This window comes from Astatotilapia calliptera, chromosome 1 (genome assembly GCF_964374335.1).
Source record: "Astatotilapia calliptera chromosome 1, fAstCal68.1, whole genome shotgun sequence".
Classification (NCBI taxonomy): domain Eukaryota; kingdom Metazoa; phylum Chordata; class Actinopteri; order Cichliformes; family Cichlidae; genus Astatotilapia; species Astatotilapia calliptera.
The window spans coordinates 12031788-12051993 of record NC_137422.1 but is presented as its reverse complement, the minus strand read 5'-3'; the positions used below and the strand labels follow the sequence as shown (position 1 = coordinate 12051993).

At 38.2% G+C, this 20206-nt stretch overlaps 2 protein-coding genes across 3 annotated transcripts; both read right to left on the bottom strand.

Annotated features, from left to right (window-relative positions):
* Positions 1 to 3328: 3328 nt before the first annotated feature.
* On the bottom strand, positions 3329 to 7121 carry calml4a (calmodulin-like 4a). The gene is made up of 5 exons (XM_026162708.2): positions 6995 to 7121; positions 6857 to 6887; positions 6502 to 6642; positions 5921 to 6109; positions 3329 to 3904 (listed from the first exon to the last, which is right to left on the bottom strand). Exons 1-5 carry the CDS (start codon positions 6995 to 6997, stop codon positions 3807 to 3809), a joined length of 462 nt encoding a protein of 153 aa, XP_026018493.1. The 5' UTR covers positions 6998 to 7121; the 3' UTR covers positions 3329 to 3806.
* A 2519-nt stretch (positions 7122 to 9640) lies between these two features.
* cln6a (CLN6 transmembrane ER protein a) lies at positions 9641 to 19806 on the bottom strand. 2 transcript variants are annotated; one of them, XM_026162705.2, is made up of 7 exons: positions 19576 to 19806; positions 17576 to 17696; positions 17345 to 17443; positions 16144 to 16332; positions 13351 to 13406; positions 11168 to 11290; positions 9641 to 10426 (listed from the first exon to the last, which is right to left on the bottom strand). In XM_026162705.2, the coding sequence occupies exons 1-7, from the start codon at positions 19620 to 19622 to the stop codon at positions 10156 to 10158; spliced, it is 906 nt and encodes a 301-aa protein (XP_026018490.2). In that variant the 5' UTR covers positions 19623 to 19806; the 3' UTR covers positions 9641 to 10155. The 2 variants fall into 2 exon arrangements, with proteins under 2 accessions (XP_026018490.2, XP_080163391.1); XM_080307265.1 differs by lacking the exons at positions 9641 to 10426; positions 11168 to 11290; positions 13351 to 13406; ... (1 more) ...; positions 17576 to 17696; positions 19576 to 19806 and adding an exon at positions 14780 to 15679 and having other exon boundaries at positions 16144 to 16283.
* Between the last annotated feature and the right edge of the window lie 400 nt (positions 19807 to 20206).

Sequence of the window (20206 nt, the reverse complement as noted above, 5' to 3'; positions counted from 1 at the left end):
AGACATGACCCTGATAACAGAGGAACTCGACACATCTGCCAGTTTATTCAGATCAGCCGTTCATAACTGATCAGTGTTGTCCAGAAAAGACTGAAGGAGCTACTTCTGGATTTAGACATGTTGAATGTGGCTGTGTTGTGGCTAGGAGATGTGTGCAACCCAGTAATGTTTACACATGCGAACATGAAAAATGATTTCAATAAAAAGTTAAAGCTAGTCTCTGAAATTCTATTTATAATGACCTTTACCAAAAAATGCTCTCCCTCTGTCAGCACAGAGAAACAGTTGCTGCACTGACAGAATTTGCAAGCGCAATTTGTATTTATTTCCTTTTTTATTTTGGAAAGTCTCAAAAGGATATCGAGCCTTTATTGTGAAAATTTTGTGGAAAATAAATAATCAGATGGCGGTGCATGGCTTTATTTAATTAGCAACTTGCCCACATGAAGTCTCTGCTGCAGTTTATTAAACTAAATCGAAGAATTTTGTTTATATGTTATCCAATCTATGGATACACTACGCTAATCGAGCTAGCTAGCTTTACCTGCAAACATAGTGTTCCTACTGTTCAAATAGGGTCACCTTTGGTTCCAAGATAGCAAATACTCTTCCAAATTTTGACAAGCGAGCAGAGATGTGAAGCTTAGGTTTTATGCTGTGATTATTATACTGTAATCGCTTCGAGGGACAGTTTAAGCAAACTTTTACTTTGTGACTTTAAAGTTACAAAGTAAAATGTAAATTTCAAAAGGAAAAGCTGCAGTCAATACCTGGTGCTTGAGGCCACATAGCCAAAAAAAAAACATTGTGTCAGGTATTGGCAGGCCCAGTGCCTTAACTTCTTGAGTACTGGATCATTTGATGTCAACAATAACTCTTGATTAAAATAATGGTCGAATGGAGGGAAATTAAGATAACATAGCACATCATAATACAATAGATTCAGAAGGGTAAATTAGTGGAAGAATCAGTAATATGTGGTATTTTATACTTTTCTAGGTGTTTAATTATTGCCATGTTCTGTTATGAGAATTCATGATAATTACATATTCATTAAAAACTTTCTTCAGAAACTGGAAAGTAACTCAGATTTCTCAGTTCAGTGCCGTCATATATGGTCTTACATATCTAATGATTAAAAACGAATAAGCAAGCTTCTGTAAAGCTATTAAACAAGTGATGATAAGGAGTAAAGGGGAAAAATCACCACATATCTATATCCTTTTGTCAAAAATCACAATAAAAAGACCAAATTACATATGTATGTAGTGTAGCTGAAAAGAATTGTAATACCTAAAATTCTGTCCAGTGAATGCCAAGTTTTTATATATTTGTTATTATCAAAGATTCATACATCATCAGAATGTATGATGACTTTACAATTACAGAGGATTATTGTGTACCCCTGGCTTTTTAGTTGCTTGTTGCTCTGTTTGACACATTTTTAATGTTATTGCACACCACTGTGCAAATGTCTCGATCTACCCCTCATCCTTTTAAAATTTGCTTCCAAACACCTAAATTTTCTTGTAGTGTAGTTTTAGTGTAGTGAGGGATGATTTTTGACAGAATGGAACAAAAAAGGAAGAGATTTGAATGTCCTTCAAGAAGCCTGGAGAACTATTCTTAGAAGACTACTTAAAGAAATGAGAAGGAAGCTTGCCTAAGAGTTCAGTTGAAGAATAAAGGTGCTCATACCAAATATAAAATGTATTAATTGTACAAGAGTACAGGTACAGACTGGCTTTGCCTTATATACTGTATTTCCATGTGTTTGCTGCACCTACGTCCTATTTTCCTAACAAAATATAAAGAAATGAGGCGTTGCTTGAGAATTTTGCACAGTACTGTAGCATTAACATGTATGCAGTGGCAGATTTACCAACTTGATATCAAGTAAACATGTAAACGTTTTGGTGTTTTGTGCGACTATCAACGAGATTAATGCTGGACTCACTTGTGGTTCAAAGCAGCAGCTTCTTGGGAAATGAAAGAACTCGTAAATTACTTTTGCAGTTACCAAAATTTGGTAACTGCAAAGGCCATTGAAATAGGCCATTGAAATACCTCTGAAGCATGCTGCTGGATTACACATGTAATGATTTTTCTCCTAACTTTGTATAGGGAAAAGTCTTTGCCCGGATCATGACAAAGAGCCAAGGACTGTGACATTTAAGATAAATTTAAGATATAACCATGACGAATGAAGCCTAGATGGTAAACCTGCCAGGTGGTTATTGATGTGTGTAGAAGGGAGCATGTTTCATTTTTTACCAAACAACAGGCTAATGGATGAGGACTCTAATCTGTCTGATTCCAGTAAAGGATGGGACAAAACCACTAAGCACTGACATAAAAGCATTTGGGGCCAATTAACACCACTGAAACATTAGGCCTAGAGACCAGGGTTATTTATATCGCAACTCAAAGTAATGGATATTATGCCTGGCCTACTTTAGGTAGTATTTGGGCATGCTAATGGTAGTTGTTTATCTTGGAGCAGACATAGTATTTTTACAACATTTTGATATGTCATAACAGGGAAGGCACAGGTGAACTCAGGTTACACTTGCATGAAACTCAGACTTTACTAATATATGTTTGATATCAGCCTTGCTGTTACCACTAAGATAAAATGTTCTGTTTTTCACACCTTTGCTCATTTATTCTCATTAGTAGTTCTTCTTATTTTTGAAGGCAAAAACAAGCCAGTACTTCGACATGTACAACCTTTATATTTACAGACAATTTAGATGAGTAAAGAACTTTACATACCTGCCACGTTTAGTTGCATAGTTGTTTTTTATTGTTTTTTTTTTATTTTTAGTTTGTTAGTGATTTATTCCTGTACTTTGTTTTATTTTTAAAGATTCATCTCTGTACATTTAATGAAATTGTTGGTTTCCAATCATAAGATCAACCACTTATGTTGAATGGACATAATGCCACATGTGTAGTAGTCATTAAACACGTTCACACTGAAGCAATCAGATTGTTAAGTAGCATCTTTTCACAGCACTTACACCGTGGTATAATTAACTTTAATGAACCATTAAAGTTTAGCCCATACAATAAATGTGGAGAAAATGGCATTCATTGAATTAGTCTGTGAGTGTTTTGTCATTAAGTATGCATAGTGCTACACTGTGCTAAACGCTACTAATTAAAACGTGTGAAACACAAAGATTTTATGGCTGTAGCCCTTAATAAAAGGAAATATAAATATGAGATGTCACTTATTTAAATAGAATTTTAATAAATGTCAAATGTGAGACAGTTATTTATGCATGCAAGATTTGAGAGGACAGAGAAATTGGAGCTGTCAGAGTTTCTAAATACCAGCAGGAATTACAGTTTATTTTCTTTCAAATTCCACAACTTTTACATACAAGCTTGTTGAACAACAACGTGTGAACACTTGAAACTCTCATAAAAGATGAGATTGGTACATACTCACTAGTCAGTATTAACACCCAAGGGATAGGATTTAATTGGGTGAAGCGTGGTCAGCTATGGCGCTGAGGATCTAATGGCTTTACACCAGGGTCACATGCTAACACGTACTGTGTAGTGTTCAGTTACAAAGGAGAGTTATGGAAAGAAATTAAAGTATTGTGTATTAATCATAAAATATTCAAGAAATAATCATTGTGAAAAACTTTTGCTGTACCAACAGGCAAATTTAATACAACCGAACTTCATGTGCAAAATGTGACTATGATGTCACCTTCTTGATATTCAGAGTCAGTTTTCCAACGTAGCCTGTTGTCCTGACGTTTGACGTAGTTGTTTTCTTTTTTTAAAAATCAGTAATCAACAGGTGGCAGCGTCAGCATCGCTGTGAACTCTTCGTATTTGACGATCCCATTTGACTTGATGTGTGCCTCTCTGAAGAGGTCGTCCACTACACGAGGAAGATGGAGAAAACATAAGAGCATAAGTGAATAAGCAGCCAAATCGCACCATAAATTATGGTTATAATTAGTGTTATTGCTGTTGCTATTGTGAGATATTTAACAGGGATGAAATAAAGAAAAACAATATTGACTGAAAATAATATTTTGCAACACAACACATTATATTTCAGTCACAAATATTCCCTTCCAGTATTTATCTGTGAGCTGTACTCATACTAGTTTCCTAAGGGTTTATGTCTCTTCATATCATACACCATGGACCCTTGTTGACTTAACTACAAAAGTGTAGTTAAAGATTTTCATTCCAGTACTTTTTCATGTCTTGAAAATGTCCTGAATACTCAAAATGGTTGTCTGTTGTCTCTTCTTTTAGGAAATTGGCATTACTATCTTCTTCAGCAGTTCGGGAATCCAAAAACTTGATAAATGTCTCCCCACTGAGAAGCCTTTTGAGCTTCATTTAACTATAAACAGCTTAATGTACACAGAACCCATCCACAGACTTTGAAATACAGCTTATGTTGCTCTGAGACCTGTCACTGTGTGAATGAGGTGGCTTTGAAAAACTTAAAAATCCACCCTGGAGATTTAACCAGATATCCGAATCCCAGCAGGAGTCCTTCCATTAAAACTCTCAGCTTGAGGTTCATATTTAACGCTTTACATCTGAAGTGAAACAAAACATCAACAAGAGAATTCACAGTGTCCTTAAATGACAGGAAGTGCAAGGGACTCCGGTGCTTGGGTGCAGGCAAAAATAAAAAGCCTTCTTACTAAGTAAGACATTGTCTGTGATTTAATTAGGCGATACAAAAAGTTGTGACGCTAAATCACTTAAGCTGCATCATATGCCAATCAGTCACAGATTTTAGCTTTTTGTGGAAATTAAAACAAAGCCTGAGGATCAACTATTCAGCAGCTTGTCAGGGGAACAAGTTCAGTACAAAGGTGGTGTCGCCCAGTCCGTCCCCCTGGTGTCACAAAACTTGTGCCCCCTGTTGGATTGACCTGTACGGTCAGACATCTGCCAGGGTTTGACTTCAGCTATGATTTCAAGGTTGAAAAAAAAATTCTATAGAGGTCACAGATGATGTTACACACCTCTGTGCTGTAACCCCTTCAGAGAACAAAGCTTATAAATAGTCCTCAACATATGTCTTTGTTGACATTGCTATTGCTAGGGCTTTACTAGTATTCATAATATTCTGTCGGGTAGTGTTAGTGAAATATTTCACACAATATCTCTCTGATGGGAAAACGAATTGTCGCTTAATCAGCATGCAACACAACAGCAAATGCATTTCCTGACAGGAAGGAGGGAGTGGCCTTTAGGAGCCACAGAGTAAATACCAGGAGAGAAACTATTGTAATTACCTACGAGATTCTGAGCTCAGCTCTAAAGACAAACTTCCTGCGATTAGTCACTTTTTGAGGGGTGGATCAGTTACTGTGTCAAGATGCAGAACACGTGTATCATTAAAGAAATCAACTGTGGAAAACTATCAGGTTCAGAGTTCATTATAAATTCATTTTTTTCTCCTGATTCAACATTTGATATTTACTGCAGTCATAAAGTATTCAGATAAATGGTGGTTTATTGGCGTTTCGATGTTCGATACTGAAGCAAAGAATAAGTTCTTTGTACTTATAGAAATATGGAAATGGTTTATTGGTTATTTCTCTGCAAAGGTGAGAGGTGCATCTCTTTGCATCTTCCTGTGAGCAGGATTAAAACTACCAAAATGAATTTCACAAACTTTGTGGAGAGACAGACCATAGTGGTGTCCTTCCTGTCGTGCAATGCCCTACAAGCTCAGCTATTTGAGCTCAGATCGAAACGTCCTCAAGATATTTATTAGAGACCTTAAGACTCACTTTGGATTATGAAACACTACGTAATCATCTAATATTGGCAGTATTGTTGCGAGGTATCAGTAAAAAGGCTCAGCTGTAGGCCGGTAAAAACGTAACATCTCATTAATTAGAAACCTCACTTGCTCTACCTTCTTTGTTTGTGAGTTTCTCTCCTAACATGGTGAGCTTGGCCCGCAGCTCAGATGCCTCGATGTATCCCTTCTTCTGCTTGTCCGTCATCTTCAAGGCCTCCAGGATTTCCACTTTGGGATCCTCCTGTTGCATCTGTCTGTGCATTATTGACAGGAACGTAGAGAACTCCACCTCAGCAGACTTTTCTAAACACAAATGTGAAATCAGGTGGTACATTTTATTTAACCTTGACTTGATGATTAATGTAAGTTTAAAAAGAAAATGCCCTTTGCTCTTGTACTTCTTTAGGCCCTTTGTTATTTTTATTTGCTGTCTTTTCCCTGCATTTCTTAAGGATATATAGTGTTATACTGTATGTAGCACACATTAAGAAGGCTGTAAGAAAAATGTACAAAACCACGAATTTTAAAGCACAAACACCAGTTTATGCTTCAACGGTAGTAGTAAAGACTGTCAGTGCAATTTGAAATTACTGTCATTTAAACGTCACCTCTCAGACTTGTCCCTTATGCTACACCCACAACAAGCTGTTATTCAAAGACAAAAAGACTTTGATTTACTGCATGTTATAGTTTACCAATTTTGTGGACTTGTAGATGTCTCCTGATTTCACCAGGTGTGGGGCTTGTACCCAGGCAGCGCATAACTGTGATCAGGTCATTGTTATTTATCTTGCCGTTTTGATTCTTGTCATACAATGAGAAGCACTCTTTGTACTCTGCAGTGGGGAAAACAAAGTTTTTGAATGACAGTACTTTTTTTCCCCCCTTGTTGTAATTAGTGAGGAGCTTTCACAGTAAATCTTCGGTAAACAGGAATTAATTAGACTAAAAAAGAAGAGAGTTTGGTTGTTTTGTACAAATAAATAATTTCAAACATCAGTAACAGAGTGAAACAGTGATTGACAACATGCACCTGTAGATGAATCTTACCATTGATCTGAGCTTGTGAGAGGAATTTAGCCTGCAAGGTGACAATAGTGTGGCGTCACTTGTTAGGTAAATACAGAAAAATGGTCTGTTGTGTAAGAAAATACACAAAAAGGCTCAATGGAAAATGGAATTTCTTACCATGTCTGAGACTGCTGCGTTTCTGTTCAGGAAGAAGACAGTTTACTGAAGCCTGCGTCACCTGTCCCTCCACCTCTGTTTAAAGTCCAACACCCGTCGTAATTTAATATCTGTTGCTGTGGAAACACAGATATCGGATCCACAGCGCTGCATTGTCCTTCCTCTTACCACCCCTCCCATAAAAGGGACCGCTTACTACTAGACAACTACCATATGTTACCACAGTGACACATCATACAAACGTTGTCTAACATCAAGTTAAAAGCAAGATTTAAAACTCCCAGATAACTTCAGATAAATATCTAAGTGATAGTATGACGTTTTTTGTTTTGTTTTTTAATTTAAAATGCACATTTAAAAAATCCCATTCACCATGGAGCAGTGCTATACAAATCATATTAGAATCCAAATTTTGCAATAACAAACTGTGCAGGAACAAATATTTGCAGACATCTGAACCCACCTGTAATGATGCAAATAAATGTATACATTTATGTATTTTTTCTGGATTTGTGCTGATATTCTGTTTCGCTCCATTAAGATCAAACTACCGTAAAAATTAGAGACTTTTTTTTCTAAGTGAGCAAACATAGAAATTCAGCAGGGGATTAAATATACTTCAGCTTGAGGTTTATATTTAATGCTTTAGTTCTGAAGTGAAACAAAACATCAACAAGAGAATAGTTGATGTTTTGTTGCGTGCGTCAGACTCCGTTTTATCTTTTAAATCCTGTTTAAAAACTCATTTATTCAACATAGCTTTTCCATCTACTGTAGTTAGTGTCCCTATTTTATATTTGGTTCAATTTCTTATTTATGTACTTCATCTTTTAGCTATATCTGTTCTTAGTAACTTTGTTCTTATATTCCCTTTTATTGCTGTATAAATAAACAAATAAAGTTGTATTGTATTGTAATTCACAGTGTCCTTAAAAGGCAGGAGGTGCAAAAGACTCGGGTGTTTGGGTGCAGGCGAAATAGAAAGCCTTCTTACTAAGACATTGCATGGGATTCGACTAGGTGATACAAGAAGGTGTGAAAAGATGCTAAATCACTTAAGCTGGATCATATGCCAGCCAGTCATATGACCCAGACTGACTGACCAATCAACAGAGAGCCTGTTATTTATGTAATGCTGATGTTTCATGTTAAACTGAGACTTCTTATAGTGGCCTCCACTTAAAGATTAGTCAGGTTTAATCTTGTTATTTTAATATTTTGTCATTGTGTTGCTATTTATTTTTACCTTTTATAAATCCATATACACTATACCGCCAAAAGTATTCACTCACCCATCCAAATCATTGAATTCAGGTGTTTCAATCACTGCCACAGCCACACGTGTATAAAATCAAGTAACTATGCATGCAGACTGTTTCTACACACATTTGTGAAAGAATGGGTCGCTCTCAGGAGCTTCCAGCATGGTACCGTGACATGATACCTCCTGTGCAACAAGTCCACTCATGAAATTTCCTCTATACTGAATATTCCACAGTCACTGTTAGTGGTATTATAAAAAGAGGAAGCGACTGGAAACAACAGCAACTCCACGAGGAGAGTGAGGTCAACAGATGCTTAGGCACTTAGTGTGCAGTCGATCACGACAGACCTCCAGACTTCATGTAGCCTTTAGATTAGTTCATGAACAGTGTGTAGAGAGCTTCATGGGCTTCCATGGCTGAACAGCTGCATTCAAGCCTTACATCACCATCATAGACAATTTCATGCTCTCAATTACGTAGGAACAGTTTGGGGATGGCACCTTCCTGTTCCAACATGACTGTGCACCAGCGTCCACAAAGACATGGATAAGTGGATAACTTTGGCCTGCACAGAGCCATGGCCTCAACCCAATAGGGGTAAATTAGCCAAGGCTTCTCAGTATCTGACCTCACAAATACACTTCTTTAAGATTGTTCAAAAAGTCCCATTAACACTCCTGAACTTTGTGGAAAGCCTTTCCAGAAGAGTTGAAGCTGTAATAGCTGCAAAGGGTGGGCCAACATCATATTCAAACCCTATGGATTAAGAATGGGATGTCACTGAAATTCAAATTTGAAGGCAGATGAGTGAATACTTTCCACATTTTAAAAAAACAACTATTATTAAGGGGTTTTTTGTTTGCCATGCAACTAAATTTCTATAAATATGCATATTTTAAGATAAAGTAATATACTTATATACTGTAACTACTTCTTTTTATCTTTTCCCACAGTCAAGAGAGGACCATGTGTAACCATAGCACCTGTTTCTTCAGGGGTGTTAAAGATCAATATTACAGCATTCAGCTGTTAATAGACTGGATTCTTTGAGGCTATGCAACGTCAGCTTTCTCTTTTTCCATTCAGGTTGCTTCGTGGCACCGTCATATGTCAGATTAATTGAATTCTTTAAAAATAATTCATTACCAAACATTCCCAAAATGTCAATGCTCCACAGGTGTTTAAGTGGCACTTAATTCATTTGAATTAACAGCGAGGCTTGAATTTGTGCCTGATCTTAGGGTCCTGTGCAATAGATTTTTAAATGCAACACATTCACAAGTTATATTTGAATGACTGGTTGCAGTCGTGAGGCAGTGATTGGTTTCTAAGTAAAACAGAACATGTGTAATGGTAATTGAGAGGTAAATAAAGGACCATAGGGGCTCACTTTGTCTTTATTGGCTAAATCCCAGTCCAGTATTTATATCTTTAATTTTAACACATTCCCATTTGGCCAAAATATTTTAAAAATGATGAACAGATTTATTCCCAATTTGCATTAGTAAATTAAACATGTATGACATGAGAATTGCAAAATCTACCCTAATACTGATAACATGATGCATGACAGTGTGCAGTGCTGGTCTCTTTTATGATTTCTCATGCCACAAGATTCAAGCATTAAAAAAGAGACAAAGAGCGAAACATTTCACATACATCAATATAAAAATCTACAAAGGAGGCAAATTCCCTGCTCAGTACTGGGACAGGAGGCAGAATATCCTTGAGTTTAACAGTGAAAACCAGTGCACATCAATGAGTTTTATTAAGTGCCATAGTTAAGCACAGCTAATGTCTCTGCCACACAAAATGTGAGAAAATGTATTTTTTAAAAAGAAAGAAAAGAGAGCAGTTTCTTTCACTTATAAAAACGTACAACACTGGTGAACCCTTTCAGTGGCTCTTCTTTATATGCAAAGTGTAGTAGGACCAGGGCTCCGGCACATAAATGAGCCCGGGGTACTTGTTGCGTAGCACTGGGTCATTCCACAGATAGGCCACCCACAGAGCCACAAGGAACACGGTAACACCGAAACTATAGAACAGGAACAGACCGTTACTGTCGGGGCCAAGTCCTTTATGATGTTGGAATATCACCATAGCAACCATAGCAACGAAGGTGAGGAGGAAAAGTTCAGTGATTTGTCCTTCAGTGACCAAGTACCTAGAAGAAATTAAAAAAAAAGAGACAGGAGAAGTCAGAACATCAGGGAGAACCAAATACTAAATGTCCAACAAAATATTATTATAAGGAAACTGCAATCTTTATGGAAACATCAATACTGCTATATATTGCAACAATCCTATTCACATTACTAACTATATTACCGTTTAGATGTCAGATAAGAAAAGTAATTGCTTTTCCAAAATGGCACAGGTTTCAGAGGATCGTCAAAGCTGCTCTCAAGCACGTCTATATCTTTCTTTGTGTGTAAAATTCAATTTGGACAATTGTTAGATGTTTGTTTATCTGGTTTAGTCGCATGTTCATTTTTGTCAGACTTTTTAGACAGAAAGAAATTGATTTTAGAAACAGGTTAGAAAATACTGGAGTTCAGAATACTAAAGGTCATTCTAAAAAAATTAAAACAGTTTGAAGTGCAGAATAATTGGAGGGACTGTTCATAAGCTATTAACTTCACTTGTAGTACTGAATGTTTCCCTGGCTTTACTTTAAATGTGAGCGTTACTGCTGTCCGTCTACTCTTTTCTTTATCTCAGTTAGTTTAGATTATGAAAGTTATTTGTAATCATCCCAATTAGTGTTAAGCATTTCTTCTCTAAAGCCCATGATTAGACTTCAGATGTCCTTCACAGTTTTCATCACTTTAATAACAACTGAATGTATTCATGGTGAGTTTGTGTGTCTGGTAATCTATGTAGTGTGTCTAAAGGATAGACTGACCAATAGTAGAGAGCGCTTGGTCCCAGCAACAGCCAACCAGCAAGAGGAACCTTTTTCTGTTCTTCACCACTGGAGAAGCAACCAGTGAAGTAGATGAACAGAATGATAAAGAAAGGAATATACCTGGCGGAAAAAAAAAAGAAGCAAACCCTTATCCTCTGCACAGGATGAACATTATGTTCAAGTACATCTTTATAAACGGGCAATGAAAAATATTATTGAGCTCGGCTCAATGAAACCCTAAAAAAAGTAAACAGTATTTAACAAACCACAAAAGCAGAAGGAGAAAAAAAACCCCATTTCTTTCTCTTTTTGTTATTAAATGTTTAGACATGATAACGATAATGAGGTCATTTGTTTAACTTAACATCTGCAAAAATTATTAGTACATTTTTAAGCAGTGAATTAAAATGAAAGTGGCAATTTAGCAGAACAGTTGTAAAAATAAATGAATCTAATCGCTGATCAAGAATGTGATAAAATAAACTGCATTTTATTTTCAGAGTAAATATTACAGGGATGTGCTGTACATGGTCAGTTAATAACACCTCTGAAATCTATTAAACTGTCAGCTGGTCTCAAGCTAGAGTCTTTCATACCACCCAGAGTTTGTAATTATTATTGATGGTTTTTATTTGTGTAAATTTAGTCCGACTGTAAATATGTTTCATCTCCTGTAAAATGATTATCTCCATTTGGATGAGCCCAAAGATTTAAAAGGAACATTATTTTCCCATCAGGTCCACTTATTTGCTCCATTAACGGCTTTTCATTATATTTGTCAAACTAATTTGGCGAGAACAGCAAGTGACTATATGAGTTTAACATAGTCTCTGCTCATATTCCTGCTTCCTTAACAACTACACCGATTTTTGCGTACTACTATTAGTGTATCACAAATCACATCAGTACTACAATTTATGCTTGCAACTTAGAATTCAAAGGATCCTGGATATGTGTACGAAAGTGCACATATCCAGGTTTGTGTACTCATTTATATTTTCATGTTTAAAAGATTATGTTCTTCATAAAGACAATGTTGGATAACACCTCCCACCCACTCCATGACATGTTGGTCAGTCACAGGAGCTCGTTCAGTGAGAGACTGAGATTACCGAAAAGCACCACTGAACGACACAGGAAATCATTCCTGCCTGTGGCCATCTCCCTGTACAACGCATCCACTTAACACACTGTTTGCTGCTACAACTACACATGTTTCTTTTCCAAATATTTATTTATAAGTGACTTATGTATGTATGTATGTATATATATGTATATATTGTACTATTCTTAGTTAGCGTATTGTCTGTCTTGTCTTAATGTTGGTTTAAAATGGAGCACTGTAACAAAAAATAATTTCCCCCAGGGATCAATAAAGTATTCTGATTCTGATATTAAAACATAAATAAAAGAATGTGTATAAAAGTAACCTGTTGGTTTTGGGGCCAAGGCGCTGAACACTTCACAGCTGCACCTTCCCTCGTGCCCTGTCATCTGTCACAAAGCAGTTCAACCCTTCATGAGGCTGCTTATGTAACGCCTGAGCAGAGGAAGCTTAAACACTGTCTCAACTCACTCATCTAATTTCATATGAGTTCTTTGGCAGCACCGGAGAGCAAGGGGATAAAAAGACAACTACAGTACAGTTCATCCTGATTCAACATATTAGCAATCTCCCTACTCACCCTCTATCTTCTTTCCAGAACTGCAATACTCAAACCACACCCATATCTGCATTACTGAGCGAACAGCAGACTCGTCCACTGAAAACTGTAATTCCTTTACCTCAGCAGTGAAAATGCAATGCTGGAACATTATGAGGGGAATAAAACATAAACAAACCCATAAAACTAAAAGTCTGTGCAATAATAAGAAATAGCAGGAGAGCTATAACTCTTCTTCATTTTAAGATAAAACCAAGTGATCTGGAAAAATTCTCCGTTTTCCTGCACGTAATAGGATTCATTTTCATTAGGATTCATTAGAGACAAAAACTGGTCACACATTAAAGCTTAATGCTAACTGTGTACAGATTTCCTCAAAATCTCTGCTCTGATTACTTTACTTGCCTTTGTATGTTTTTTCAAAACACATCCATGATAACCCCGCGCCCCACCAGGGGAAATTGTGGTTCAAAGCGATCCATTTCTGTACATGCAACATAATTATTGTAAACATACCACATTAAATGTCCCAGGTGTTCGTCATAATAATACAGCAGCTCAAAGGAGTCAATCTGAGGGAGAAGGACCAAATTAAATTCATTAAAACGTTCCCAGACACACAACCTTATGCTACAGTGCCACCTAGTGTTTTGGTGTGTAACTTCAACTTTATTACAGAACTCACAGAGAGCAAAACAAGATTTAAAAAAACAGCTGTGAACAACATTAAATAATATAAAAATATAAAAAGACACTGGCTTTACCTGAAGTGACTGTATATTAAAAATGTTATAACTTACTGAAGAAAAGATTTCACGCAATTGATGTTTTTCCGAATGTGTAAAATCACATTTCATGAGATGATGAGTTGTTGAAAGCTGTTGACCCGAGGACTTTAAGCATTTGATGAAGCCTCACACACACACAAAAGCTGCTGATTACAGTTGCCAATTACAGACATGAAATCTAGAGAAATCCAAGTTAATGTTATTCTCAAATGGCAAAGAGTTGTTGTCTGCATTTCCTAAGATTAAACCATTCAAAGGACTGCAATTAAAATGGTCAAATCTTACAAGTATCTAGGTATCATTATAGATCAGAATTTGTCATTTAAAACTCACATTCAAAAGCTTGTGTCTAAGTTGAAACTAAACTTGGACAAAGTTACCTTTTTAGAAATCAATCTTGTTTCTCTCTCAAAGTGAGAAAACATTTAAATTTATGCACTTTTTTTTTTCCTTTATTGGATTACGGCGATCTGCTTTTTATGAATGCACCAGTCCAGTACCTAAAGAGATTAGATACTATCTACCATGTTTTATTGTTGGCTGTGGAAATTGTGTACATCACTGTTCTCTGTATGCTGCTGTTAAATGGCCATCTCTGTACAGTATATCCACAGACTTTCCCATTGGTTGGTTTTTAACTATAAATCTCTCCTTGGCTCGTTTCCTCCTGTCTGTGTGTTTACATGTGTTTAAACTGCAACTAATACAGCCTTCGTTCTCACAACATCATACAACTGATTGTCAGAAATGGTTGCCGTAAAGGAGTTTAAGTGCATTTCAAGAAGGGAGAGAATAACTCTTTTAGTCAGTGTGACCGTTTTAAATGTGGCTCTTAATGATCTGCTATTGCGTATTTTTCCCATGTTTGTACGAATTGTTGCTATGTTGTCATGTTTTGTAACTTTTGCTGCCACGATGCCAGGTCCCTCTTGGAAATGAGATTTAAATCTTAATGACACTTTTACTTGGATAAATAAAGGAGTATAATAAAAATTGGAAAAAAAAACATATAAAAGTAGAGATCTGGAACATCAGTCGACACCTCAAAGTACTACGCTGAAAGATGAGAGCAAACGTACATTTCTGTAGGCAGTAAATGGGTTTAAACCTCACAATGAAATTCACATGAACCAGTGTAAAAAAATGTTTTTAAAAACCTTCTTTGACTCTCTGTTGGTCTAACTGTGGGGTAAGAAGTTGTGCATCAATCAGATGTTTGAACAACTACATATGAATCTTGGTTTTGTAATAAATAAGATCCGTAGTGATTTCTTCCCCTGGAATCAGCAGGGAAATAAATCAGGAACAAATAAAGCCATCCATCCATCCATCCTCATCCGCTTTGTCCGGGGCCGGGTCGCGGGGGCAGCAGCCTAAGCAAAGAGGCCCAGACCTCCCTCTCCCCAGCCACCTCCTCCAGCATATCCGGGGTAACACCAAGGCGTTCCCAGGCCAGCCGAGAGATATAATCTCTCCTGTCCTGGGTCTGCCCCGGGGCCTCCTCCCGGTGGGACATGCCTGGAACACCTCACCCAGGAGGCGCCCAGGGGGCATCCTTGTCAGATGCCCGAACCACCTCAGCTGGCTCCTTTCGATGAGGAGCAGCAGCTGCTCTACTCTGAGCCCCTCCCGGATGGCCGAACTTCTCACCCTATCTCTAAGGGAGAGGCCAGCCACCCTTCGGAGGAAGCTCATTTCTGCCGCTTGTATCCGCGATCTCGTTCTTTCGGTCACTACCCACAGCTCGTGGCCGTAGGTGAGGGTAGGGACGTAGACCGACCGGTAAATTGAGAGCTTTGCTTTTACACTCAGCTCCCTCTTCACCACGACGGACCGGTGCAGCGTCCGCATTACTGCAGCCGCAGCCCCAATCCGTCTGTCGATCTCCGGCTCCCTTCTCCCATCACTCGCGAACAAGACCCCGAGATACTTGAACTCCTCCACTTGGGGCAGGAACTCATCCCCGACCCGGAGTGGGCACTCCACCCTTTTCCGGCTGAGAACCATGGCCTCAGATTTGGAGGTGCTGATCCTCATTCCCGCTGCTTCACACTCGGCTGCGAACCGTTCCAGCAATAGGGACATGGAACAAATAAAGCCAGGGTATAAAATCTTAACATGACTGCTGTTGTGCTGCTACATTAACCCACAGTATATAAGCGTTGACAAACACCACACTATCAAAGGTACGATGTTCTGCTTCTGGTCGATGTGACAATAAAAGATGTGATGATGACGACGAAGGAGCAGAGAGAAAAATAAGCTCCACTCCCACACAGCAGGATAAAGTCTGCTGCATCTAAACAGCTGCGGTGACGCGTGTTTCTGCGGTGTGCTCTCAGTTCAAAAAGAACAGCTTTTTTAAACTGCTGAAGACAAACAATATTTTTTGTACGAGCAGCATGCATGAAGTTGTCCCACTTACATAAATAACATACAACGACACACTTTGACAACCTTCTCCATGTATTCCAGTATTCCCACTAAGCCCACCATGGATCTTAGCTGTTTGCCATCTTACCAGTGAAGCTGGTTTAAGGTCTTTGATGATGGGGTTCTCCCTCACTGATAGGTGCAGCTGATAGCCACTCAGGATGAGCCGGTGGTTGATGGAGTCTCCCACCAGGTGGATGCTGGCTCCCATGACGAACGTGATGATGCAGAGGTACACGGCTGTGCGAGACAGCACTCTCGGACTGCGCTCAATCAGCTGAATGGAGCAGAAACAAACATGTATACCTTAAAAGAGTTATTCTGGGGACACCTTTAAGAACTGGCTTCAACCACAGCGCCTGTGCGTTATCTCTGAGACTTTTTTTCACACAGCCTACATGTGCCGTTTTTCTTTTCTTGAATATGTTTTTGACTTTATCTAGGTGTGTTTGTGTTTTTATCTATTCAGCTGCACCTGCCTAGTTCTTCCTGTCTCTTAAATATAGATCTGCCTTAAAGGTAATGGATATTACGGGGCAAATAGCTTGTTTCATAACACAACCACACGGATGACCTACATCCTCTAACAAAAGCATGCAACTTGCGTCATTACACTGACTAGAAGTAACACTGTCTCTTTGCCAGTCAGGCATTGAATTATGGGTTTTTATGTTGGTTTGCAAGAACCTAAATAGTCTGCCTCAAAATGCACCTGAAAAATCATAACACAAAATTATTACACAACATTTTAACTGATGCAATTCTGATTCCTGAAACTGAGAAAAAAAAATTAACCCAAAATGATGTTGGATATAATGTTGCCATGTTGAGTTACAGTCTCTTAAAGCAGGTATTAAACAAGCTCAGTAATCCCTGGAAAGTTTTTCTAACTAGGGCCTGCCCAAAATTAGATTTTTATTGGTGAAAACTAAACTATCAAAAATCAAAACATGGCCAGCAGTCACAACATGCAGAGCAGAAAAGGAATGACAAGATCTGGAATGCTGAAATCTTTGCCTCTCCTAGACTTGAGAGTCTTGAACTGTCCTAACTGTATAGGAATCACACATAAGCAATAAGATACGAAACATTAAAAGTCAGCACAGATTTCAGTCTGTAAAGCAACAGAAAACCAGATTGTCCTGATGCAACTGCAGTAAAAGCAATATTGAAATAAAGAGTTACACAGTAGGTCAAGTGTTCACATAGAAATTATTCACTGGAGAGAATACAGAAGACCTGATGTTGTCTTCACAATCACTAAGACACTCTGCTGCATTAAGACTTGCCTTGAGCATTAGGAATGGTGTTATGACATTGTAGGCCATGTGGAAATAGTCTCCAGCACTGGGCTTGTTCAGTGGAAACCACTCCAGAGGAAGAATGATCTGAAACATATGTAAGAAAATACTGGTTTCCACTGAAATTGAAAATATTGATGTAACCATCCATTTGCCTTTTTTTCCTTCATTAGATTTAAACCACAAGAGGTACGAAGAAATTGCACTGAGCCTTCCTACCATAACAATGGGCCTTCCAAAGTCTAATATCCAGTTCTGCACAGTGAGACACAGCCACAGGTCAAAGTGGAAGCGCTGCTTTTTCTTCTGTGGCACATTTTCCTTTGAAACACCAGGAGCGCTGTAAACATACAGTAAGTCATTGTAATAGAGCAAGCATTACCAAAGCAAAGGGCAACACAGCTGCCGAGCCCTTAACAGACATGTTACTGCATTTATTTCAGGTTAAGAGCACGTGGTTTCCTTACTTGAATTCGAGTATTTTATATTGATGGTAAAACTACAGTATTTTAAAATGTTATTTTAAAACACAAGTTTATTCTCTTTTCACCCCCCCTTGCATCCTCCACTCTTTGATTTCAGAGTAATAATTATGCAGCAGCTGTGAAACTGCTGAACTATCCAACCTGCTGTTTATTGTGTGCAGCTGTGCAATTTCCTGTAGCATGTTGAGCACAGTCCCTATAGTTCAACATATGCACTGGGAAAGCAGGAAGATGAGTGCAGATAAATCCCCCATGGGCTTTCAGCCTTCCTCAAGGATTACAGGCTCCCTTGTAACACCAGCAAAACCAGTATTTACTGCAAAGAGTGCTGTGACCATCTGCATCTGCCTGAAATCCTTTTTCTTGCCATCCAGACATATTGATCATGAAGCTGCAAAAATTAATGAAGCCACACAAATTTTTTTGCAAAACTCAGCTGCTGGGAAACTTTTGCAGCCACTTGTTGGTTTCAGTTCAACATACTGCTGCTAGTAGCAACCACTGCTGATTCAGCTTAAAGCTGTGTCAGTCTAACCTATGTGTCTAGACCAGGAATTTCAAACTCATTATATATTATGGAATATATATAGCCCACTTTGATCTTAAGTGGGCTGGACTAGTGACACTCCCCCTTTCTGTCAATGAAAAAGAAGTTCAGTTGAACATTTCATCCCTGAGCTTTAATTAATATAAGAAAAAGAAAGGCAATTTCAATGGTACATGTCAGTTTTTCCACATGATAAAGAAATGCTGCTGTAATATATGAAAGAGATCTTTCAGCTTGACTCTTTGAGCTTAAATTGTAACAACTAAATGTGTGAAATTACAAAAGGAATTGAGGTAGCTCGTTGCCCTGTGATTATAAAATTTCACAGGAGTAAGTGAGTCACAAAAACTGCCCAGTTTTTGTGGACCAATTGTAAAAGTTGTAATTACTTTGGTGTAGTAAAGATGCCCATGTGGGAGGGCTTTATTAATAGGAAAACATTCAAAACTTATGCATTTAATAGTCCAAGAATTTATGCCCTCCTTCCCATTTTCCAAAGGATCCAGTAGGCCACAGTGGAGTCTTTGCAGAGCCGATTATGGCCTGTGACGTTTGACAACACTGGTCTAGACCTGTAAAGACACAAGTCAGGCTTTATATGACTTAAGGTCTCAAATGCTGTAGTTCCACGTGTTCTTTTCCTATAGCCCCTTTTGATTTTTTGCTTTTGCTTGACCTGATCTATTTTGTCTTCTTTTTACATGATTGTGTTTGCTGGCCAGATGTCTGAAGACTGAAAACAGACTAGTTACATCCAGATCAGCTACACAGCCAGTGTGAGATTTTCCAGAGTTAGCTGGTGTTCCTGTCATGTCATCAGAAAGCCTGAAGACAAGAGCGAGGTAAATACAACAACAGGCTTCCCCGCAAGAAGCCAGGATTTTGTTTCTACAACATTTGGCTTGAAATAACGCCTAACTGGCGCTATCAAACGGAGCATGCGCGCCTCCGTTTTCATTTGTACGTCCAATCATTCACTTGGCGCGCAGTCCAGCCTCCAGCATCTGTTCCTGGATACATGCAGGAGAAGAAGAGATAAGCAGATCCTGTACTGTAGAAAACATTTATTCTCCGGGTTTTACAGACGTTCGTTTCTTTAAGCTTTACGCTTTCTGTGTTTATGAACCGACTGCCCTTCAGCAAGGCGACGATAACAGCAGCGACATCTTCATGTTTAGAGTACAAACCTCTTCAGGTGTAAATCCTTGCCTTGACGCTTTCGTACAGTCTGCATCGTTGTTTCCGTGTAGGCAGCCGATGGTCTCGTTTACTTTACCTACTCATACAGCTCCGTGGTCACAGGTGTGGAAAGCTAGCGGGATTCAACTACCCTAAACATTTTGTGTACAGTTAATGGTCACGAGCGCTGTCGCTTCCGGGCTGTCGCCTTGTTTCCGCCCATCAGGAGAATCCACCAATCAAACTGCAGCAAAGACACTAGAAGTGGAGAGGGCACACTTCACCCCGAGTTGTGATTTGTAGGCTAGGCAGCTCAATTACCAACTTCAGTCTTACAGATTAAAAACTATAAAATACAATCTTCGAAGCCTGAATAAATAAATAAGCAAATAAGTGAACTTATAAGGACGTTTTTTAGTCATCAAGTTCAAAGTTGTTATAATGAATGTAAGGATTCAGGAGCCACGCACATCGAAATACAGAATTCTGTGCTTAAATAATGAATTGTATAATACATTCCGCATTTGTAAATTCATTTTTGAATTCCTCATAAAAAAACTGATTTTCAAAATATAAAAAAAAAACAAACTTCATTTCAAAAACCATTTTCGAATTCCAATTTAACTGATTTTCAAAATG